Consider the following 27,012-nt stretch of genomic DNA (forward strand, 5'->3'; position numbering starts at 1 on the left):
AGTATCATCTCCAATGAATAAATTTACACTATAATAGCATGTAATGAATTTTTTTTTTAAAAACTGACCAACAAACAATTAAATTGAAATAAATATATATTAAATCAGATATAATTAAATCAAATATACATAACACAAACTATTCACTATTTCAGCCAATATGTAACTAAAAGCTAGGATTCTTCTTCATTATAAGTTACAGATTCTGGGTCTGTTGCCATCTCATCTGTCCTGGTTTCCTTGGTAGTTTTTTTTTTGAGAAAATCTAAAACAAATACGAATGGTCATGTTACTCTTCATGCTCCAATAATATTTATATCGTTCAAAATTTCAAATTTGTGATAAAAATAATAATAAAACAACAACAAAAACAACAACAACAATAATATAAATAATAATAATATTAATAATAATAATAATAATAATAATAATAATAATAATAATAATAATAAATGACCTTATGGTCCACACCATATATGATAATTGGAAAATTAATATCATAAAAATTAAAACCATGAAACTTAAAGAATAATTTCTTTCCTTCACTGCTGTACAATGCAAATAATATATTTTAAAAAAAAAGAAGTTACATTTTGTTAAAACATCATTCTTGTAATTGTCAGTTATGTTAAAGTTATTATAAAGGCAAATCAACATTCGTATTGCATTTCATCAATGTACTGACGTTGAGAAAGAAATACGTCTACCTTCTGAATAAATTAGAGTCAATTTCACAATGAATCAACGATGAATATAAATGAAAAAAGAATAAATTAAATTAAATTGAGGGCTAATGCTCACTGATAATTATGTCTGTAGTTTTCTGTTTTCATATTAAAGCAACATATACCCAACATAAATTGTTTTAGTTTACCAAGACAATGGCTCTTGATGATGGAGCAAGGATAGTGGTATCAAATTGGAATAAAATAAACATTTCAACCTCATGAATAAATTGAAAATAAAATGCACTTACCGAAAATATTGTCACTTTCCTCTTTTGCTTAGATCTCATCTTTTTGAATGAATTACGAACTCTCCCTGCAGTAGGCATTTTCTAATACAGTACTACACAGCACAATGACAGAATAATTAAGCGTGATTGCACGCACATCAATGAGCCTTAACAATAAAGACTGAAGCTAACCAGTGGCACAGCTGTGGCAAAGCCGGCCAAGAGCATGGTGCCAGAACAGAATTAAATTTTGAAAGTGATTGATCGGGGTGCTTTTAAATTTGATAGGGGTGTTCAAAGGCATCATAAATCTGACAGGGGTGCAAAAAAAGTTGGACAGGGCATAGCACCCCTCTTTTTATGCTTAGCTGGAACACTGCACTGTATATACCATCATAATTCTTTACTACCAAATATTCTCTGTTACAAAAAGAAAATTCTCTGCAACAGAAAATATCCATGGTTACTGTGTGTAGTGGTGATCAGTAATCCCATTTTTGTAGTAAAGCCACAATCAATAATATAGGCCTGACTGAAAACTTTTCCATGCAGATCATTATCATTTACCATAAGTAGTGTCATAATAAGGGTTTTAGTGGTAACTGCCTTCTATATCCCATGACTGTTCTCTTGTATGGTTACATATTGGTCCTTTCACTAATCACAATCCATGGGTTTGTGCATTCATTGAGCAAGTCATGGTGGATAGAAGGCAGTGACCTATATAAAAAAACCTGGTCTAAAATGCCTATAAATCGCACTACTCACTGTGATTCAGTTTTGATGCATGATACCTGTACATTGCAAGATATACCTATAGTGAAAGTTCGATGTCAACAGGTTTATTAGCATCATGGTTACAACTGAGACTGGAAAAATGTACACAAGTTTCAGACAATTTTAAATAAACCCTGGAAAACAGATCTCAGTAATTCAGCTTTGGTGCATGACACATGTATAGTCTAAGATGCACCAGATTGTGTATTGGACATCAAGAGGTGTAGTAGTGAAGGGGTTAATGTCAGATGCAAAGTGATTGACAAAAATTCTTTCTATAAATTCAATAAGTAGGCCACAGTCACTATATTTGGTATGCCACACATGTTTATCCAAGATACACCTATAGTGTGAATCTGATTTCAGTACATGTAGTACAGAGTTAAAGCCTAAACAAGGAGGATGGGCAGACACACTGGACACGGATGGATGGACAGACACAGTAGACCCTATATACCATCCACTACTTGAAGCATGGGTATAAATACGTGTGTGTATATGATGTATTACATGTACCCCCATGGATATCCCTGCCACAAACTAAATCTGCCTATGGGAACTCGGACCTCCACATCTTCGCTAGCCAAGGTTCCAATATGATAACCTTTTCTACACCTTGGCTAATCAAACAGATATTTTAGTGCTTTGTCCTAGCAGCATCTATCGGATTTAATGAATTTCCTGCCTTAGTATGCAATGCCAACTAACCAATAGCATGTAACAGAGGTGCATTGTACATCAACCGGAAATGGTGGAGGCAATTGACTTAAGAGGGTACTTTGTATGTTTAACATCGCAAGTTTCACTATGTACTAGAGGGAAGCCATTATAGGTGTATTTGAGTGAAAGGTATTTGTACAAACGCAGACCAGCAAAAACCTGACTGTTATATCAGTCCAAGTTGTATGCTCCCCTTGTCTTGATCATGTAGGAACAGTATTCAAATTTGTTAAACTTAATTTTGATTGGATGCTGTGGCTTGCCACATCATCCAATGACATTCACAGACCCGAAGCACAGAAATATCTGCTCAATCTGCCAAGGTGTAGACAGGGTTGCCATATCAGAACCTTGACTAGCTAAGAAGTGAACTCCCAAAATACCTTTCCAGTTTTTTCTATGTCAATCCAACATGAAATCCCATTCTCCTGCATAAATGTCTTGATTTCCCTGGGATCTCCCCATCCCAGAGACCCTTCCTTTTCCTGGGACCCTTTTGCTATCGCCTCACGGGAGTTGGACCAGCAGTAGCTGATGAAGCATTCTGGGATATCTTTAGCCTGAAGAAAACAGTGCAAAAGAAATATATGGAGAAGAAATTAATATGAAAGAAATCAGAGATGCCAACCCATCAGAGTTTTTTTAATCAGGAACAAGAGTATCAGTTTTTCAGAATCTATGCAGTCTGTCTGGAATGGATAATATATTGGTTAAAAGTAACTAACTTTTGTATAACCATATTCCAATAAGCATATTCATACCTGTACAAAGTCAATAACAATTATAGTCACATGAGAATAAAAGGTGTGTTTTCAATCCTCCACTGAATTCTTTCAACATTTTGATCAAAATAATAACCATGAGCAATAGCTTTCCTCTTTGATTATCTGCATCTTCCTCTTCTCTTCCTTTTTTATGTATTACCAGTCTAATTAAGCTATTTTAATGTTATGTATGTAATGTTTTTCAACACTGACAAACTACATTCTATGTACAGGAATAAGATTTTGTTCCAAGGTCCACATGGGACAATACAATGTGATAGAATATCTCCTGACTAGAAGACACAATTATGACAGATTATCAATCAATGAAAATAAATAAGTGCAAATGCATTATCACTTTTGTTAAATGCATCCTGGAAATAAGTGTATTAAGTTACTGTATTTCATTAATAAAACACTGTCCATGAACATCAGAATATACCATCTTATAATGAAGTACATAATACAGTATCACTCATTATAACACTGTCAGCTGGAGCACTGGAGTATAAATGACTTAGAGTACATGACAAGCACTCCCTCATTTTAATGCTGTCCATGGGAGTGATGGAATATACGGCCTTACATTAAGACCATCTTATACTGAAGTACATGATAAGCATGCCCTCATTATAACACTATCCAAGGTAAGGTAGTCATATAGTAAAATATACCTCAGAGTAAGACTGATTTATAATGAAGGGCATGCTACAGAAATACCTCATTATAACACTGCCCATATGAGTCCCACAGTATACCACAACAGTGGGACAATCTTATAATGAAGCACATACTACTATACTTTTACTACCACTTAATGAAATGTGACCATTAACCATATTCTTTATAACATGGACTGAGATATCTACCTTTCAATGAAGGGTCTTAAAGTGAGGGAGTGTTGTATTATCTTCAGTTGATAAAATCCAGATAAATTTTTTAAATGAATTATGGTGTTTAGAACCATGATAAATACTACTGATAATATCAAAGAAGACTCCTTATCTAAAACATAATCAGTAAGGACAAGTTCACCTAACCTTTCAGAAAAGCTGTTTTATTTTAGGACATGAATCTCAATTCTTAGTACTGTACATGTAAGCATATATGGAATTTGGTTAGAAAACATATTTTACTTAAGTAATTTGTACACATTAGATAAAGTTCTATGCAAATAATGGTCTAAACTGGAAGTAAGAGAACAGTTTACCCTCTCTCTGTACTACCTTGCCATCTTTTTTCAACTAAATATAACGATTTCATCAAACTTTTTAAAAAAACTTTTAAGCTGTGTAACTTGCAACATACATATGCATCTTTTAATAGGGCAGGAAATAAGTTCTCCAACTGCAAACAACATAGACCCTGATCTGCCATGACACAATGCACTGGCTGATCAGGGTGTGTGCTGTTTGTTCTACTAATTACTTCTAACAGTTGCAGTTGGACTCTACTTATATAATGTATTTAATTACTGAAGAAAAAATCTGAAACGAGCTCAGACTTACTAACAAAACTGAAACTGTACCTTTTCTTTATACATATTTGTCAAAATGGACATGTAGTTACAAGCAACACAGGCAAATAATGCAACAAATTTTGAATTATCAAAAATAAATCGGCTTTTCAAGTGTAGATGATGTTTTAAAAAAAAATTTATGTCATAAAACCAATTGCTTGCTATTGGTGAGAAATTTGAGATATAAAAATTTAGTTGTAATATTGAAACTATGCAATATAATTGTATTACATGCTTGTTTTTGTCAGATTTAATCTTGCTAGCAGTAGTAATAGCATTTAGATGTGTTTACATAAAAAAATCTGAAATATCTACCTTTCAATAATTTTTTATGAGAAAATTAGTTTTCTGCTACTCCTTAATTTGACTTCATTGCAAAAACAGTATTCTATTCTCATAAAAATAATATAAATTGTTCTGCATATTTAATAATTAGTATTTCACCTTCATAATTAAAACAGGTTGATGATGCTGAATTCTTTGAAAAATAAGTGGTTTTTATTTGGATACCAGAGTCTGCCAACAATTTTATTTATAAATAAAAGGTTTTTAATCCTCTCAACCACTGTACCATTAGATTTTGTTAAGAGGATACCAAAGTAAATTCTAGTTATTTATCAATTTCTGCATAACAGTAATGGTTCCTTATCATATTTATATTTTATATATAGACAATTTGTGATTAAATAAACCCTACACAAATATTGTATCATCTAAATCAGGGGTCTCAAACTCAAACCACCCCGAGGGCCACATGATGGCATTTTTGATAGCCCAAGGACTGCACCCCCTATGTTATCTCTCATGACACCTTGTGATGCCAATCATTTTGCGGGCCACAGGATACGGCTTGGCGGGCTGTGTGTTTGAGACCCCTGATCTAAATAGTGTAACAATCTGAAATGTATGGACATGTTAGAGAGTAAAAGTCTAATTATCCAGCTTAGACCCAGAAATAATGCAACCAGGATTATGTGATAGTCAGACAAAAATTTAACTATCCACATGCAAATTCTGAATAATTATATCTGATGGAAAAGCATACATTATATTTTTTTTCATAATCGCATACCTTTCCACTCTTTTTCTGTACATGCATCAATTTCATGTACATTTTTGGTGTTAGCAATGCACATATGCATCACTCAACAATTTCACCGCAGTCTGAATATAAATACTAAGTTCTGATGCAAGTAAATGGATTTGGCTTAAAAGTCTCTTATTCTGAGAGAAATAAAACTCATCATACATGTGATGGGCAGTTTGAAACAAATCAGCATAGTTAACAAGGTCATGCAAACAACACAGCACTACCCGAGTTAAGCTAAAAAACAGTCAACAGATCAATGCATATATAACAGGATGGGGAATCTTTTGTTGAATCTGATTTCAACAGAGACCAAACAGAGGAAGAAAAAGAGATGAGTACAGAAATTTATCATGGATTCCATATGGAATACTTCAGGAATCTGTATAGAAGAGATATGAACTGAAAAACTTATGGAATCAGACAATTTATTCCACATCAGTTCCATAAGTACTTCACAGCAAGTGAAAATTCCATATGGGATAAAGTTGCAACTTTAATCCATAAGCACTTTTTTCTATATGGAAGGCAGGCTCATGCATTATAGCATCATGGAAAATACTCTCTAAAAATTAATAACCTAAACTATCTGATTCAAATAGAAATATTGGTGGGAGTTAGAGTACATGTATATGTCAGTGTAGCTGATGTGGAAGGATGAATATATACTCATATAAATTTGAAGAAACACATGTATGTCAGTTTTCTTTAATTTATTTCCACAGATGTTTAAAAACAGACAAAGACATGACCAAAAAAGAAGAGAAAATGTAAACATGATCAGAAAATTAATATCTGGTAGTACAAGCATAGATGAATCTTTGGACTTAGAAAATTTGGTGCAAGGTGGATTTTGGGCTTGATCTTATGTTTACTCTGAAAAATATTTTTTTTGGCTTCCTATTAAAACATGCTCTACAAAAATCATACCCTAGTGAAAATGTGACTGAAATTTCAGCAAAATCACAGTGAACATTTTTTTGACATTCACTCAAATGTCCTTTTTCACTAAAATTATGGTATTTTAGGAGATTTTACCAAAATTTCTGAAAATATCATTGAAAGTTTGTCATTGAAATTTCACTGACTCTGCCAACATTTCTGAAAATATCAGTGGGAATTTGTGATTGAAATTTCACTGTGAGTTTGTCAAAAATTCTGAAAATATAGTGATATTTTGTAATTGTTATGTCACTGACATTTTAAAAAAAAATATCAATAAGATATAAGAACATTTGGTGCAAGGTGGATTTTGGGCTTGATCTTATGTTTACTCTGAAAAATAATTTTTTTGGCTTCCTATTAAAACATGCTCTACAAAAATCATACCCTAGTGAAAATGTGACTGAAATTTCAGCAAAATCACAGTGAACATTTTTTTGACATTCACTCAAATGTCCTTTTTCACTAAAATTATGGTATTTTAGGAGATTTTACCAAAATTTCTGAAAATATCATTGAAAGTTTGTCATTGAAATTTCACTGACTCTGCCAACATTTCTGAAAATATCAGTGGGAATTTGTGATTGAAATTTCACTGTGAGTTTGTCAAAAATTCTGAAAATATAGTGATATTTTGTAATTGTAATGTCACTGACATTTCAAAAAAAAAAATATCAATAAGAAATAAAAACATTTATATTTTGTTTCTTCTAAAATTTGAATGATTTTCAAGCAGCATTTATATTTCTTGTTTCTGATAGCTGTAATTTTATTGTTTATTTTGGGCACAATAACTTCTTTCCACATCTTTCCTTGTTATATTTCTTTTTCAAATTTTGTTGTTGTTGTATTTTTGTTTAACTTAAACTGGGTTTAACTGCCCTCAAACAAGTTGTCTTGTTTTCTGTTTTAAATCCTGACCTGAATCTGATTTTCCTTGATATGGACCCTTTTTTTTAATATCGTCTCCAAAACTTATTTTTTAAATAATGCTCTATCCGGTCCCACTCCGCAATGAGCTTTCTAATAAGTATTTGTTCCATTTATTATTTAAAAGATGATTTCTGTAAAGAGCTTTCTGATTGGTCAAAATTTTGTACTTGCCAAATGAACTGTTGTGTAACGGAAACTGATGTGAATGAGCATGCTTGCTAAATATGGCGATTCAAATTTTTGAGTGGGATATGAGATTGAATAACCATTTGAAAAATGTGCAGCAATGAGAATAACTTGAATGCAAAGTCGATGGGAACGTAATTGGTCAATCTGTATGAAAACTGAACGCCAGGACTAGTATTTTGCTTTTTGTGCCATAAAGAGCTTTACAGTAGCGGCTAACGTGCTAAATAGGTCAAGGAATTGAACCAGGATGATTTCAAAGTTATATAACTCAAAACTGATTAACTTCCAGAATGAATTTAAGGAGAAACAAAGTATAGATCACTGGTGAGAATTGTTGCCAAATACCCATATCTATCAAAGATAGTCATATCTTTGTGGAATTTTTTTTTGCCCACACGTAGGATGATCTTTCAATATCATGAGACATTATTGTGTAAATTATCAAAAAATTCTAGGTGTGTTAGAATTTAGTATAAAATAAGAGCAATTATATCATGATAAACGTTTGTCACGGCTGCTTATGGAACAAGGACTAATTCAAGAGACCATAACAGCATCATAGTTTGTACATTGATCAAAATTAGAGTCTGCAGTACAAGTGACACAAGGCAGGTTCCTAGCATTTCTTCTTTTCATAATCAATGTCTCAAATTGATGCTTTTCTGTAATTTTACGTTATTTGCACAGTTGAATTTTTCAATGCAGATTAATATTTTATATATGTTTATGTGTTCACAGATGCCTATGCATATGTTCCAGGCGTGATACTTTGATTTGTAAAATCAATTATTTCGTGTCAAGCCATATTCTTCACATCATGTTGCATATACTGTATATATTGTACATAACAGATAGAAGTCCTCAAGGTAGATTAGTTCTGTAATTGAGTTACCTTCTCTAAATAAAGTCATTATTATTATTATTATTATTAACTCCCATATCTCTTGCCTTGGATGTCATATTATTACAACATCTGTATATTTGTTTTCATGCACACTTAATATCACCTTGGTCAATAAAGTCCTGTTTAATTCATATCCATTATTTCTTTGAAACCTTCTGAAATGTTTGAAAAACTACTGAAACTTCAGTAAAATACTAAATAATGATCAAAATTTTAGTAAATTTCACAAAAGTTTTAGTCAAATTTTTTGTGAAACCTCACAAATATTTCAGTGAAATTTTAGTGAGATCTCACCACAATTTCAAAGAAAGTTTTGGTCAAAATATTTGTGAAATCTCACCAAACTTTTCAGTAAAATGAAAAAGACTTAAGTGATGCCATCATGGATTAGGTTTTGTATGCAAGACAGAAAATGAGGACAAGAAAAACCTAAATCTTATTTGATAATGTCTGTCAGAGTAATGCATTTTAAAAATTATTATGAATATTTATCATGGATTCCCAATAATTTCTAAGAATCATTAGGCAGTTTAATAGAAAACTGAAGCAGATTTTTTGTATGGTTTAGGCGGAAAGCACTTAATAAACCCATCTGAAGTCCACTTTAAGTATGCCTGGAAAATTTTGTATGGGATGGACTATTACCAAAGTCCATACAAATTATTTACAAATTCCATATGGACTATTCACAAATTCCATATGGACTATTCACAAATTCCATATGGACTATTGCCAAATTACATATGGATTATTGCCAAATTCCATATGGAATTTTAATTCTATTCCATATGGACAACCTGCAGATCTCATGGGCTAATTTGCATATTTCATGGGATTTTCCATATGGAGTACATAAGGAATCCATAACATTTCCACATGGATACACTGAAATCCATAAGAGTGGTTCAGCTATAGAATCATAATGTCAATATGGATATTACTGTAAAAGTATGTATGGATTCCATATCCAATACATGTGGTGGCAGTTTTGCACAGGCAGTGTTGGGTATATAATTAACTATCACAATTATCCTCCCAACTTTTTTCTACCTGCCCCACCCCACCCCCATTTTTGTGACAAGGGGGAGATCCAACCTTCCAATAAAACCCTGGCAGCATCTCTGTATATATTATTGTTATCTCAAGCATCTTGTACACAGAGCACTATAGAATGTTATCCACTGTACAGAAAAAGATCAAGCTTTGCATTCATGCAATGTAAAAAATCAGAAGTGGGATGCAACAATTAGGCCAGCTACATCAAAATGTGGCATAGCTATGTTTGTTGTTATTCCCAATCATTCTCCACAAGGTTGCATGAAACTCTTTAAAATTAAGTTTCGTATCCAATTTTCATTACAAGAAGTAAATTCAACTTGATATTTTGCATCTCACAGTAAGTGTTAACAATGCATTATCCAGTGTTTATCTAATTTCTGACTTCCTGTATTTGACTGATTCTTGATGATGACCTTACATAGCCATATTAAGTTTTTGTCAATGAATACTGAGGTCAGTTTGAAACACAGCTATAAATAACATGTACATCCTTCATGTACTAAAGGAAAAGTTGATCTCCTGCATATATTACATATTAGGATCTATGTTCAACTCCAATTAAGAACAAACAAACCAAAAGAAAGAAGAAAAATTACTGTAAAAGCATGAAAATCAGGTCATCTACATTATGGCTACAAACATGCCTAAATTACATTTGTCTGTTATCGAGTGGTTTTTGTGCAACCATGCTGCCTTGCTTCTTAATAAAGTCATGCAGACAGACAGACAGAACCAAAACAAGATTTCCCTGCTGTGACCAGTATAACACATTAATAAAAATTTCTCTCCTCTTCCTACTTCATTTTCTCATGACAATAATCCCAAAGTAGAAATTAAAAAAGATCTGAAACACAACTTATGTCTCACCTAGATGCTTGCATAAAAGAACAAATATTCAAAATATTAAGAGAGTAGCTGTACTTGCCTTTTCCTTCATACAGTTCCAAACCTATGAAGCTCAATTGCTTCTTACTACCTCTCATCATTACATAATCCTTTAAAACAATTTCAATTTCACATGGGATGTAGCAGCGACAATCATCTTTCCCACCATGTGACATACTCAAATCAATGTATATTGTCCAGTGAACTTGAGTGTTGCCCTTCCTGGGTTTTTTCCCAAAAAATCTGAAGTTTCCCTTTTGTTCTTCTATACTATTTAAAGTTTTTTTAAGAGGTTTATTGTCCCTTTTGTCCTGAAAATCTATTGCTTGATGCATGCCATTTTCAAAAATAAATCAATATAAATATAACAGCTTGATCATGCAGACATTTAGCACAAAATTCATGCAGTTTAAAGCATCTGAGATACTCCTGTGAAGTTGGTCTGGTTCCCCAACCAGTTTCACTAAATCTAATATGAAACCCCAGCTGGAATCAAACAAGGACAAGCCATTATCCAGTTGTGACTGCAAACAATCATATTTCCATATTTTGTGCTTTTATTCCATAAGTCTGTACCTTAGGGGTCATTTCCATAAGACTTAGAGTGAAATCATAAGAGTTGGCAGGTCTGTTGAAGGCAGAACCACAATCAATATCCATCTCACACTCTATCGCTCTGAGGGCAAGTATATTGCGAAGTTAAGTGTGATTCTGACCAATGATGTATACTTTTAGTAATGGCAGCCATAATTAATGGCAAATGACCATCATTTGCACAAATCTGAAAGGCCTTAATGAAAAGATGTCTTCTGTTAAATTTTTTTTACCGTTTTTTTTTTCATAAGACATTTCACAGTTTGTCTAATTATAGTAATAGCAGCTACATTTGATAGCAAATTGACATTATCTGTATAAGCTTAAAATCCCTTCATGTCAGAGGCTATCAAATTTGGTCAAACTTTTGCATGGTGTTTTTTAAGATTTCATTTTTATTTTAAAATAACAGATACCAAATTTGATGGTTGATTGGTATCATTTATATAAAATTTAAAACTCCTCATGCCCAAACACTATCCATTGATTTTGGTCCAATTCTGCTCAGCAATGTTTGAGAAGGATTCATTTAAATGTTTTTCTTTTTTAATAATAGTGACCATATTGGATGGATCAGAATTCACTGAACATATCTGAAAGACTTTGAAGCCAGAATGCTTCCCTGCAAAATGGTTCACAAACTAGTCAAAAGTTTTTGAAAAAAATTAGTTTTTGAAATAATTCTCAGTAGATGACACAGTGAATTACAAGTGATGCATAGTGGACAAAGGACCTTACAAAAAGCTCACTGAGACTTATGGTCAGATGGGCTAGTAATAATTAACATTCTTTGAAAAGCACCATTAAATTTAATGTTGAAATATAGTAACATTTGTAACAAATTTTAATACAGTGCCTTACCTCAGCAGAATGAGATGGCTTCTTTTTTTTAATGGCTTCATAAAGATCCTTAATTTTGACTGGGTAACTCTTTCTCTGCTGCATCTTTACATACACCTGCAAAACATAAAGTAGAATGTTAAATGGTGACATCAATTACATTAGTGCTATCTGCTAAATCTGCGTATCTGAACTAGATGGAAAAATATAAGCATATGATTTGAATATGTAGATGATATTTGATTGGATACATTTTCATAATGTGATACAAGAAACATAATTCTTTCAATTCATTTATTCTCATGGTAATCACTTTTACCATATTTTTAATAATTACAAGTTCAGACATGCATCAGGTAAGAAGGCCTTGTTGTATTTACTGGCATGCATAAAATATTTCTTTTTATGTCTTTAAGTCTGTGTTTTGGAGCAAACACAAAATCTAAAAAAACTGGTATCCCACAAAACAAAATCACAATACTGTACATGCATTATTGAGTGGCAGAAGCCATAAGTAAAAATATTACGGCTTTTTTTTGTACCACAAGACAAAAATATACTTCAGAAGCCATAAGTGAAAATATTACATGTATGAGGTTTTTTTGTACCACAAGACAAAAATATATTTAATAAGAACTAGGGAAAGTAAATATTCCATTTTATGATATAATAACCTTGTTCATAAATTGAAGTTTTGACTAGAGTCAGTAATATAAAGAATAAACTGATGTTGTGATCCTGCTGTGTTATTAAAATGTAGCCATAGTAGGGATGCAAGTCTGTAGAGAAACAGCCATCAGTGGCAAGTCAAATAAATTCAACGAAAATCATTTTTACACCACCAAGGTAATGCAGTGTAACTGGCTGCAACTAAGAGATGTGATTTCTGCTGACAAATCAAGGTTCACTATTTTCTTGTTGTCTTGCAAAAACAGATCCATTTCTGGTGGGAGTGCAAATTCCAGATGATAGAAATAATCATGTGTACTTGGTTACATGTATGGAACAGTACCTACAGCTACAAACAGCGACAACAGTTTCGAAAGCCTCTTACATGCCTAATCCAAATGTACAATTGTGTATGTGTTTTTATGACTGCACATGAGCTTTTACAGAAATTTCAACAGTATGTTTAATCCTGGCTGGCATATATTATGTTCATTCTTGCAATAACTGATACTAGAACTTTATATTGTTTTGCTTGGGACTGGTTCTTTTTTTCCCCCTTGTTTGTTTATTTGTACACAGATGTATATTCCTTTGCCTTGATCACAGGTGTGTTCGAAGACCATGCACACTGCCTCATGCTTATAGGACTGGCCTACTATTTCATTATATGGGCATTCTTTATGTTCATCCTTGAATTACTTTTCAGGCCATGCCATGCAAAAGCCAGTTTCATATTTTTCTACTCTTGGAGGGTATTACTTGGTATTTTGGTTTCAAAAATATGTTTTGCTTCTGTTTTACTCCCAAATTCAGATACTCTTTCACCTACTAATTTAGTAAATACAAATGCCTTGATTTCACCTTGATTTTCAAACACTTCATGATTGGGGATCATCCTCACTGTTCAGCCTCTGGTATCAGAGCAAATCTACTGTATATACTCACGTATAAGCCAAAAAATTTAGGAAAAGTCTGAAATTTTTAACGCTTTTTTCCCTCGATTTCCAGTATTTATTGCTTCTGTCGATTGCCGAAGATGAGATCACATGCCTAATGATGCCACATGGCTCATAAGATTTGTGCTGTTGTAAAGTGAAACATTTTTTTTCTAACTTAAGTGGTAGGTAAATGAATGAAAAACATGTTTTAACGTACTTGATGTCTATTTGACAGATGTCCATTCACCAGAAAATGCAGCCATACATGTTATTTGAGCCATGGTGGTACATGTATTTTCCAAAAGAACTGCCATATTAGTAATCTCCAGTCAAGTATTTAACCCTCAGCTAATCAGTAATCATTAAACTCTACGGTATCGTACAAATGCACGCTAGCTTATTTCAGTGTAAATATGAAAAGAATCTATGTAAAAAAATTCAAGAATTACGATACTGAAGGTATATACAACAAACAATTTGATTGAGAGTAGAAATACATGTACGATAGTCTTAAAGGAACAATAGTGAGAGGCTCCATAGGGGTTTGTTGCACGCACGCTTAGGAAGGGTAAATAAAAGGGCAATATACTAGTCAGTGTGAATAATTGTAAAACAATATAATTTGTGGGATTTCTTTGACAGGTGTTTTAGAAGTAATCGGCAGCCACAGTTTATATACTACTGTTGTTTAGTTGTTTGTAAAGCAAAGTGGTTTGTTAGCAGTAGAGTCTTGTACAATAGCTACCATATGCTTAATCTGTGGTAAATGCCTCCGGGATAATAGGTTTGTTTTGTTGCACAATGCCAATGACTTTACTAATACATGCCGACTCTCAGATGTATTGTTTAATGAGATATGGTAGTGGACATGGTTTCTGCTCAAAGTTATAAACTGTCACAATACTTGAATAATTTCCACGCTGAAACCAATCATATTTTGATCAATTGAATCACACTACCTGTAGTTTTAAAAAAACCCACAAATAAACAACAATGATAAATAATTATCAAATACAAATTGATAACCAACCACACATGGAAATAATTACAGGATAAGGTATATAAATAGTATTCTATCACTATAAGGGGCTGTGAAAATGACAAAAGGCGGGAATTTAATGAGGCCGGACATTGATTTGGTCGCCAAGTGGGTAAAAGAAGCGTGGGACTCAATTCCATCGGAAATGATTGCAAAATCATTCAGGAAGTGCTGTATCAGCAATGCCATGGATGGAACTAAGGATCATGCTATATTTCAATCCAACAATGACAAAGAGAGGGAGAAGGAGAACGACACACTATTGGATGACCATGATGACAATGACAACGTATATGATGAAAGCGTGATGCCCGTAACAGAAGCAGAGTTTCATGAACTGTTTGGCGAGTCTGTAACAGAGCCAGATTTTGAAGGATTCTAAAAGTGATAGAACTTTTATAATTCATGATTTTAGAATGAGGATTTCCATTAAGACTTAACACTTTAGAATTGTTTTTATTTCAACATATAAATTAGCTTTCTTACTTTCATTTTATTTAATAATGTGATTTGCCTAAATAAACGTATTCAGAACTCACTTTGTGCATCTTGTGATGTACCGGTAGTCTAGAAACTATGGGTTGGCTTATACGCGGGTCATGCACTTTATAACAGTTTTACCAATTCAGTTTGTGGGGGTCAGCTTATATGCGAACGGGCTTATATGCAAGTATATACGGTAAAGCAGGGATTATGCTGGGATAACCCAAGTACAGACCTTGGGATCACCCTGGGTCAATAGATTATTAAGGTGTATGCTAAGGCCGAGATCAACCTGCTTTAGGCCCAGGATTATCCTTGAGGTCTTGCTAAACTGCAGTTTCTACAAATAAATAGCTTCCAGTGAAAAGCCAAATTTATTTGTTTTTACTGATTTTTGGGGAAGCCTCACCAAACTTGAGTTTAACCACTGGGATGCAAATGGCTGAAGATGTTTAGAATTAAATAATATTGTTTTACATGATTAGGATATTGTAGTTCTGTTGGCTGGAAAGACAAACAGAGAGATTAATGTATTAATGCATATTGCATTTGTATGCAGGTAATCACTGAAGATGCCAATTACAGCATACTTCTGGTCTTGAGTTGTATGTAAATTTTTGTGCTGATGTATTGCTAAACTCTATACCTACCTAATAACAAGAACTGCTCATATATGTATCTCTGACAGAACTGACCAACTATAAAATGTCCAAATGGGACTTTGAGATTTTCTACTTCGATTTAATAAATAATTTTAACTGAAAGTACTAAATGCACACTGAACTAAATGCACACTGAACTTAGTTTATAAGATGTACATCACAACAGGTGTGAAACTGCCCTGCAACTTCAGTCAAATGTACAAGATAACCTACCTTGTTTATTGCCATGAGTGAATTTGGGAACAGACCAACTGATTTCATGGATAAATATTCCCCATTCAAATTACAAAGTATGTTAATAACTGCAATAAAACTCCAATGTAACATGATGATCAGGGTCCACAAATTGTCATCATGCTATGTAACATATTGTGCAATATGCAAACAAAATTCAATTAACTAAATATACTGAATATAAACCCAGTTAACTCTATATAAGATATGGGGGGGGGGCACCAAACTACAGGCTTCAGTAATACTGCAAATTAAACACGAAATGCATGAAACTGTCATTACATATGTAATATCTGTTTTTGGGGCCAGAGAACCATGCATTGGTACATGCATATACATGTATAAGAAAACAGGCAATAATGTAAATTATTAAAGTACTCATCAACCAAACTCACTGAATCCATGATAGTAATTCCATCAAAAATGTGCACAAAGAAGCATAATTTCAAAAATTATCTCTGCCAGATTCCATTTGAATCTCAATACTTAATTTTTGCTAATATACTCAAACTTATGAAAAGCTGTATTTTCCAAAACATTCATATATGCTGGACATTTCCAAAGGGGCTGATTATTGACAGACAATACAAATTAAATCAGACTTTGATAAAAGATAAACTTGCACTTAGGCTTGAAAAATACTTAAATGCAAACATCAAGGGTACTGAAGTCATAATGTACTTGAAATGAAAAATTCAACAGGTATAAAACTGTGTCAACCAAGTTTGGGAGTAACCTATTTGATTTTACGGGTAAAGAGTGATCTTCAAAAAAAACTAGAGTCATTCTCAAAAAGGACAGGGAAAGAAAAAGCCCTATCTTCATTAAAAGTTATTTTGATAACTATGACTTTGCACTAAGACACAGCAAAAATGGAGAGTAGTATGTTAGATTGTAACATGAAATCCCTCCACTCCTACAAGGTACTAAATGGTTCTATTCCAGTTCAAGAACAGTACATGTAACTTTAGCATTGCAATGACAAGTGGACTGTGTTCATATGAATGATTTGTAGCTGATGTCTGCACTAGAAAACAAGAGCCCCTCAGAGGGTCTGATGCTCACCTGGGTGAAAATAATTTCTAGGAATTCAAGATAGGACCATTTCTTCCTTTTAGCTGTCAAGTGTTGAAACCATATCTGATATTCTTCAGAAACAACAAAATTTTCAATTAACTGCTGTGGTACACATATTGAATGTCAGCTTGGCACAATTTCATTTAGGACCAAGTAGACATCATTAGAAGTATTTTTATTTTTAAAAAATGTCATAATGATCATCCATTCAGGAGGTGTAGTTACAACAACACTTTTAAGACAGTCATCATAGCAGCCATTTTCATTTAGGAACAACAAGGTATCATAAGTGTCAGGACTCTAAGTAACAGAAATGATCAAAACCAACAAGTTTTGTAAAACTTAACAAACAATTTAATTATAATAGTTAAAAATAAAATATTTGAGAGGAACTTACAGTATTATGAAGTGAATCCAAACAATTCCTTACAAAGGTCTATAAAAGTCCTAAATGAATGTGTGTATGTGTGTATGATTTGGATTTTTAATGTAGATTTAACAATTTTTCAGTCATATCACTGCGATGTCTGTAGTGTGGCAGTTTATAGTGATGCCTTGCACTGAGGCATCATGTCGCAGACATGTAGTATGAATGTAAATATCCTATCAAATTTAAAAACTGGAAATGTACTGATCCTCTAAGAACCATGACCTTGTCAAGATGGCGTTGTCCAGAATTCTTTTCAAATAATTCATATCAGTTCCAGAATAATGTTATAGTCCAAATAATGAGCACTTTCTATTTTCACTGAACAGTCCAAACAAATGTTTTTGCTCTCAAATAACATCTAAGTACAACATATAATATATCTGCAGACTTACAACAGGAATACAAGAAATGTGAATGACTCAAAAATCTAATGAAACTGAATGCCCAGCTCTTTCCTTATGTACTACTCATTTACACTGATTTTGGGTCTATTCACGTGACCTAGTACAACCAATGGGAAGGTACGGAATTATTCTGGAAACATTGAAATCCCATCTGCCACAGAGTTATAGGTGCCATTCAAGTCTTATTAAGATTATTATTAATGATGGTCAATACATAAGTAAACATCTATTTATAGATCCTATGTAACTGTGCTCCTTAACAGATTGAAGTCATGTAAACAAAATTTAAATAAAGATATTCTGTATATCTTGCAGCCTTGAATAAAATTTTTAAAAATTTGATAAAATTATGTATCAGGAGTTTTAAAAAAATATAGATATACATGTACATAACAAGAAGTCTATTGGTGAAAACCACATGTTAATGTAGCCATCCATTTGGACAGGAGTAGAGGTAACAGTATCTTCAAAGATATGACTTTCCATTCAGAAGGAGTAGCATATCAGGATTTAAAAAATGGCTGCTCCGATGGCCATACTGGATGTTAGATTGGCACCATTTTCATTTAAGACCAACAGGATATCATTAGAAGTTTTCTGGTGAAAACCCCACATCAATATGACTTTCTGCTCAAGAAGAGTTGTGATTAATGATTGTAAAAGATTGCTGCCACGGTGGCCTTACTGGATGTCACATCATCCCCATTTTTATTTAAGACCAGCTAGACATCATCAGGTATAATAGTACCAATTGTACAACCCCAGGTGGGTGGAGCTTAAGGTGCAGGGAACATTGTATTCACAAATAAACAACAACACTAGCTGTGATTGGTGCATTATGAAAGAGTTGTACTTTCTGTGAGGCTGAGAGAAAAAATGAGCCTCTTGGCAACATGTGAGATTATGTTAATTCATATCTAGATCATATTTTCTATTTTTTATGACTTTTTAAAAATGTGGTACACGTGGCTGAAAATGTGTCTGTTGTCACTAAATAACTCTTACCCATGTCTAGTTCCAGCAGAGTTATCTCTTAAATGCAATAGAGTACCTGGTTTTGTCCTTGTCAAATGTACAATCTAACATTGTTCTCTATGAGAGTGTGTGACATGCATGCTGAGGTAGGATAGAAAGTATATTTATTTCACAATAATCTTGTTAATGTAATGCATGGTGTAATTCCAGGAAGGACATATAATCCTTAAAGTGAATGTGTGTGTGTGAGAGAGAGTTGTATAAATGAACATTATGTGGCAGTAGAGCATGCTCACCTCTGTTTATATATATAAAAAAAACAGTAGTAAGTAAGCCAGAAAGTTTGTTTATTTTGTTAAGAAAAGGAAGCAATGAGTATCAATGTGGCTAAGTTGAATTAAGCTATAACTGTCGCCATGAGGTGTCGACGTTATGCATGCAACCAAGATAAAAATTTAATATGTATAAACTAGCATCTGTTAAAATTAAAGCCCATCATGAACACTGTGCAAATAATTCTTAATACTAATAGATAATATAAAGATGATATAATTTCAATGTTCACCACAAATATGTGATTCACTTAAAAGTTCAATTACAAAATAATATATATTTAAGTTCAACCACTACCTTTTTCTTCTGGTAATTTCAATTTTGTTCTGGTAATTCCCTTCGCTAAATCTAGGGAATGGACTTTGAAGGAAAACAAGGAATCTGACTATGATGTCCGGATACTTTTTATCACTTAAGTGTCAAAAAGTATACAAGATCATATGGCATAAAACTGTCAATTCATTCACAAGTCAAACAGTCATAACAATCATAATCCAATTCATTTAATGTGTATTTGATATTTTTAAAAAGCATTATACTACTACTAATAATAATGCTTTAAACTGGAGAATTTATGGGTTGATTTTTAAATGAAAATAATATAGTTTCAATTTGAGACACAAACATGCACACATACTTTCCTGTCAATTTAGGCACCTGAATTGATGCATCCATAATGGGATACTGCTTGCTAGAAATAGGGATTGTAAATTCGAGCTTTCTGATTTCAATGTACCAAAGAGCTCTTCAACAATAGTTATCGAACAGGCCTATTCTTACAAAGCAGTCTGTCTATTTAGAATATTCCAGACTTTTATGATGATTGGAATTTAAAGAGATGATAATAAAAATGACACACAACATTTTATTAATTTATTTTTATCTGATTTTTAATGAACCAGAAAAGCATAATCCATTTACATGCAATCATTACAGGTAATTAGGCAAAAAAGAAGTGTAATGGTTATGCCAAAAGCCTAGTGGTTGTAATGTAACAAACAGTATCACAGACAGATATATTAGTATCGATATCAATGATCTTGAGCCATTCTTTTGGTCACCAGCAGGCAACTGTTCTGCAAAATTTTCTCGCCAATTAGAACAGATGACAGAAAGTGGAGTCTGATTTTAATCATATGGGTACAGCCATATGATAACTTCAAAACTTGCAAGAAAGAGGTTATATTTATATTTGTGGAGTTAACTGAGACAAGATGAAGTGAAGTGGGTTTACATGTATGTGGTATTGAATAAAAATGTCCCTGACAATTCAGGTCATAAACTTATTCCAACAATAGCATTGTTTCATGTATGGGTGTGTATGATGGTTGGAAAGTAGCTGTTTGTTGTTTATTGTTTTCCCTTACATAGGTAGGTAAATTAATTGATTTATAAACTCTGGTGAGAAACATTTTTAGACCAGCATATCATTCGGTGAATGGTGTCTTTGCCAGATGACTGAGGAAACATCTGTTGGTTATGTTTACCCTGACTCAGTAATGACTGTACACAGAATGCATTCAAGACAAATGCAACAAAGTCTTACTGGATTTACTATTGATTAAGAAGGTAATACCTTTCCAAAAATAAGCAAGAAGCAGTGATATATTTCTTCTCCAAGAATATAACATATCTTGCCAAATTATTAAATCATACTTTTTGTTTATTTTGGCATTAAAATGTTTTTAGCACTTAAAGAAATTGGTAAAATGATTGCAAAATTTTGGAAGCCAAGCTGTGCAATATCCAAATTCTTTATAACAGCATATTTATAACAAAGAATGTTATAACATAGCTTTGTTGCAATGTATTACTCTGCACACAGCCAAAACAGGAACTTAAGGAAGTAACAAGTTTAGTTATAACAGCAAACCGTACAACCCCATAAACTTAAAAGGCCCCAGTCCCGAATCATTATCCAAAATACACTATGTACATCTGAGTGACATGCAGTTAATGTCTCCATTCTTATCCATATTTTCAGAAATAAGATTATTTCAGATTTTAAATACAATGGGTATTTCACAGCTATATATTGCCACTGATGAGTACATGTTCAAAAGTACCACTCTAGGATGGCAACATTTCTAATGTCTCCAATGGGCAAAAAATGTCACTTAAACCTTCACGAGCAGACAAATATTACGGTTTACATAGAGAAATCTCATGAACATTTGTTGATTTCTAAATTTAATACACTAACAGCATTTCACTTACTAACTACATATTAGTCTGACACAGCTATTGTTGCCAACGATAGAATAAATTGTTGCAAAAAGTGCAAAATGTCACCAGATATTCTAAGTTTTGAATGAAAACAAGTCCTATGATCATTGCTGAGAAATTTTTCATCATCAGGATTCAAATAAACACTGCTGACTACAACAGTGTGAGTATGGAATGGATATGGTAACAGCCAAACAAACATGAACACAGATGTTTGTATATGTATCTGATTTTCCTTAAGAGATTTTCTAATCAGTTTGTATTGCAACTGATGAATATTCCTAATTATTTTCAATAACACTAATATAAAATTTATCAATGGTTCCATAACATGCATGTGATTTATCAAAATATTTAATAACTATGCATAACCTTCTCAGTTCATGTGTAATTATCACTCATATGTGTGATTCCCTCTTCAATGGCCTCTCCTCTTATAAAGTCACTTTTCTACTGCAGATGGGGTGTCCTTATAAGAGGGGGATCACTGCACAATAAAATACAATTGTCATATCATTTTTTATGTAAATGATGACCAGCAGCAAAGAAAAATTCATGTGAGAGAGACTTCAATGCCATTCTTGGGTCTGCAAAATTTGGGTAGATAAAAGAAAACTGTTTGTTGTGGCAGTGACTGGCATGTTGGCTTGGATGGCAAAGTTGGTAGAGCACCCTGCTAGCAATTGTGAGATACAAGTTTGAACCCTAGTCTAGCCATACTTGCCCTCCTGCCACCAGACCCCCAGTAATACTCATGAAAGTGCTAGGGGTCAACCATCTAAAGAGCTCTAAGATGTGATGGTTTTTCATTCTGCTTTTATAAAGAAATACCTGGGTTGATGAAGAGACAAGGAGATTAGACAGACTAACATGTATCTGGAATATACTCTTTAAAATTTAAGTGTGGTTATGCTTATTTTATCTTGTGACATTGGTGGTAACAGTTGGATCAACCACTTAAAGATCTTTTAGGTGGGATCCAATACAACTAGGAAAAATTATCCAATGTTAAAGCATCTGAATTTATGACAATCTGATATGTTTAATCCCAGTTGGGTCTTTGGCCTGGTATGAATGCTGTATAAGGTGATATGCTGATAAAAATCATTCTGATATGTGTGTGTGTGTGTGTGTGTGTGTGTGCACACACGTGAGACATAGTGAGTTTTACCTCAATTCCAAGTTGCATACTGAGGAAACTTTTCTCCCACTCCATGTTGGTTCCCAATACAACTGACAAAATTGGTTTCCTCAGAGTGTCCTTGATGTACTGCACTAACTTTCTGGCATTATCACTGCTACATAGTTCCTCTGACATTCCAATCAGCACAACTTCGACTTGCTTGACAGACAATGTGAGTACCTCCATGTCAGCTGACTCTGGCTGGTCACAATAAGACCTGTGATACAAGAAATAGTCACAATAAGACCTGTGATACAAGAAATAGTCACAATAAGACCTGTGATACAAAATATTCAAACACTTCTGCAGTCATCCATTAAAATTAATGAATAAAACCCACGATAAATGGTTCAAATAATACCATTGTGACATCATGATATCAATGAGGCTTGAAAATCAGTGGTCAGAGGTCTGGGACCAATACTATTTTACTGCTGACCTAAATTAACAGCATTAGCACCTCAGACCTTCAATGCCTTTTAATTGTTCCAATAAATTCAAGAAAATGTGATGTTTAATCCTTCAAATGTCTCAAAAGAATAATAAAGGTTCAATGACACAAAAAAAAATTGAATGTTCGCTAGTGTTAGACTGGTATTATTACATATTATTGGAAATCTGACAATTTAGCATCCAATATATAGAACATTAGTGTTAGCTTTTATCTTTGTCAATTAAACATTTGTCTCTCCTCAGCCTGAAGCAAAGCATCTACTGTGTGGGTTTACTGAATTTTGCATGTCAGGCTTAGTTGCTGGACCATGCTAGGCACAAGAAGATCTGGTCCTACTGGTCCTGGTACTACTTGGTTTATGTGTACCTGGATAGTGTAAGGTCCCACTGGTCCTAAACTAGTGCCTGGCATATCTAGACTTGGGCACTTTGGAGTCTTACTTGTCCTGTACCAATGTTTGGCATATGAGAACCTGAGGAATGTGGGGTCCTACTGGTCCTACTGGTCCTGTACCAGTGAGTCAGAAACAAATTTTGAAGCTATGATCATATATGATATATAAATATAGAGAAAAGAATATCATAATATCTTTGCGTTATTTTTAAACTAAATTTGAATTAATATATGCATAACATAATGCATACAAAACACATAATACATACATAACATATAATGCATACATAATGTATAATGCACCCATAATATAATGTTGTTGTTGTTGTCGTAGGGCTTAACGCCATTTTTCAGCACAAGATAGGCTATACATGGCGGCCAGTATTAATGGTGGAGGAAGAACCCAGGAAAACCACCGGAAAGAACCACCGACCAACGAGAAGCTACTGGCAAGCTCTCTCACATAACCACATTAGCCGAATCCGAGACTCGAACCGACGCAGACAGAGGTGAGATGGCAGTGATCCGTAATGGTGGGCGCTTTAGACCACTCGGCCACTTGGGGCCCCCATAATATAATGAATACATAACATATAATGCATACATAATGTATAATGCATACATAATATAATGCAAACATAATGTATAATGCATACACAATAGGTAATTCATATGTAACATATAATGCATTCACAATATGTAATGCATATGTAACATATAATGCATACACAATATGTAATGCATATGTAACATATAATGCATACACAATATGTAATGCATACATAACATATAATACATACAGTGTGACCCCGTTATAATTCCATGTTTGGGGCCCATAGAACATGACCGTGTTATTGACCAAACTGTCTTATGGCCAACCAAGTAAGTTAGCTGAAGAAAATGATGCATGTACCAAAAAAAATGTCTGTGGGGTGGGTAAGCAGGCACAAAAATATGTTTTTTTATTGAATGTAGACAAAACTAGTATGAAATACTCTTGTATATTGACAACTTACATTTGCATAGCACAGGCAATAATGTGTTAGGTAATGTACATTTAGATGAAAACTCCATGAATATGAGTAAAGATCACATGTTATAAAATTCATGTATCAGTTACACCCCATTAAATACAAATAGCACATAATATAAAACATGGTAGTCCTTGTATGACCTATATCCCATTGTCAACAAGCACATCTCACACAACAATTCACTACAATATTGTCACCAGTAGCATGTGGCTATAGTTGTTAGCATTCTACATGTCCTTAAACTGGCCAAGATTTTGGTCGGCTGGAGACAGCTATCATCTTGCTGAGGCTAACCAGGGGATGAGGCTATTCATAGGGAAATGAAAATGTGAACAAATTAAAAAGTAACTTGATGGCCAAATATCTATGGTTTCAAAAGATTGGAAATTTAATTCGCATTTTATGCTGCTGTTGGTAGTTATTGTAAGCATTAACTTTTTTCCTGCAAAAAGGAAACTTTCTTTCGGTCACTTTGGAAAATGCAACAATACATCAGATTGCATTACATTTAATTAGTTCAGTCCACTGACTTCCTTTGATGAAAGGTGCTTTATTTTTATTGAAGAGAATGTAATTGGCTTTCTTTGATGAAGGGTACATGTGTTACTGAATTCACCGCTAAAGAACAACTTTGGGGAACAAACAAAAGCCTCTTTGTTATTCTGGCAGCAACATCAAATAATTGTGGAACATTGAGACTGAATTTTTTCATTTGCTTAGTATTTATACAGAATGATCAGTGTTTAATAATAATAATAATAATAATAATAATAATAATAATAATAAAAATGCTTTATTTATAGAGGGTGACTCATTAGTCATGGACTATTCTCCCTTGAGGCCCTCTTAAGGAGTGTATAACAATGCACATTATATGAAGACAGCAATAACTACTGTTTATTTTAACATGTTTAGTATTAAAATACTAAATTCCATTGGCTATTAGAAACACATACATGCTTATGATATCTCTTCTTAAATACTCTAATATTTTCAGCAAATTTTACATGTAGTGGAAGCTTGTTCCACAGAACTGTACCAGAATATTGGAAGCTCTTTTTAAATTGCTCTGTTCTTGGTTTTGGTGCTAGAAGGTTTCCATGTGATACTGATCTCAACTGGCATTGTGTTGAAAAAGGCTGAATAAGTCCTGAAGATACTCTGGTGCAGTTCCATGTAGACATTTATATAAAAGAAATGCCTCGTGAAAATCTATGCTGTTTCAATGGTAATTTTTTTAAAGTTGCAGCAAAACTATTTTTTCTGGGTACATAAAAAAATAAATAGACATCTTTTGGTTGATTGTAGTCATTCCTGTTCCTGCCTTCAAAGATTGTTTTTTTGTGACAGGTCCAGTAGCATGACTATTTGAGTGTATCACAGCATACAGGTACTCAGGCCAGATCTCAGCAAAAGCAGATTATGATATAACAATATACTGTTAAGATCGTTTGTCAATATGAACAAAGGATTTGTTTTTGTAACAACAGATTCCAGTGCATTTCATATCCAAGTTTGTGGCTTCTTTTCATGGTGCATTTGAATTTCTCCACTCCAAACCCAAGACTGTTTATACAAGTTTAAACAGCCAACAATGTTGTCTTCCCCAAAAAATTGCCAGGTGGTATATTTTTTGGCCAATAAGGAAAAACAATTCACAATTTGTGACATTGGCAATCATGTTATATCTGAATTCATGTTAATAATATTAATGATGTGGATTTAGTACAGCACCTGATCTTTAGAAGCTCTAAGCACTTTACAATGTTAGATAACAGATACAACATATACAATGACAAGATTACAAAAACAAATGAACAAAAACATGTTGAGAATAATTAAGGAGGTAAACAATATTCAGTCTTTAAGTCTGTTCTTGTAGTTGAAATAGGTGATTTTTAAGAGCACTCTTCATTGAGATCACAGTGTTTATGTGTCTAAGATCTATGGATAATTCACTCCACATAGCTGGGCCTTGGTATGCAAAAGAACACTGTTCATACAAGTTCATTTTAATGGTGGAAACAATGAGAATACAAGTATTGGAAGAAGAGAGTAAGTTTCAAGATGGGGTGTACACAAGTGTGAGGTCAAATAGGTCAGTCAGTGAAATGTAGCATAGTGAACAGATTTTGTGTTTGATTCTGGATTGAACAGGTAGCCAGTGAAGGTTACAGAGCAGGGGTAGGTGTGCTCATTTCTTCGTACTCTAATTATGATCTGGGCAGCCGTGTTCTGGGCTTTTTCAAGTCTCTGTAGAAGATACTGAGATGAACTAGACAGCAGTGAATTACAATAGTCCAGTCTTTA

The 27,012-nt window shown here is 33.4% G+C and overlaps 1 protein-coding gene across 1 annotated transcript in view; it reads right to left on the bottom strand.

Annotated features, from left to right (window-relative positions):
* LOC149782265 (uncharacterized) overlaps positions 1-27,012 on the bottom strand; it is a 231,580-nt gene that overhangs the window by 94,981 nt on the left and 109,587 nt on the right. Inside the window, exons 15-17 of the mRNA XM_089935106.1 lie at positions 22,810-23,038; positions 12,190-12,285; positions 2,836-3,012 (exon numbers count right to left, since the gene is read on the bottom strand). Of these exons, the coding sequence (XP_089791232.1) occupies positions 2,836-3,012; positions 12,190-12,285; positions 22,810-23,038 (502 nt within the window). The remainder of the gene's footprint in view (positions 1-2,835; positions 3,013-12,189; positions 12,286-22,809; positions 23,039-27,012) is intronic.

This window comes from Sinohyriopsis cumingii, chromosome 15, assembly GCF_028554795.1.
Source record: "Sinohyriopsis cumingii isolate HCF-2022 chromosome 15, ASM2855479v2, whole genome shotgun sequence".
Classification (NCBI taxonomy): domain Eukaryota; kingdom Metazoa; phylum Mollusca; class Bivalvia; order Unionida; family Unionidae; genus Sinohyriopsis; species Sinohyriopsis cumingii.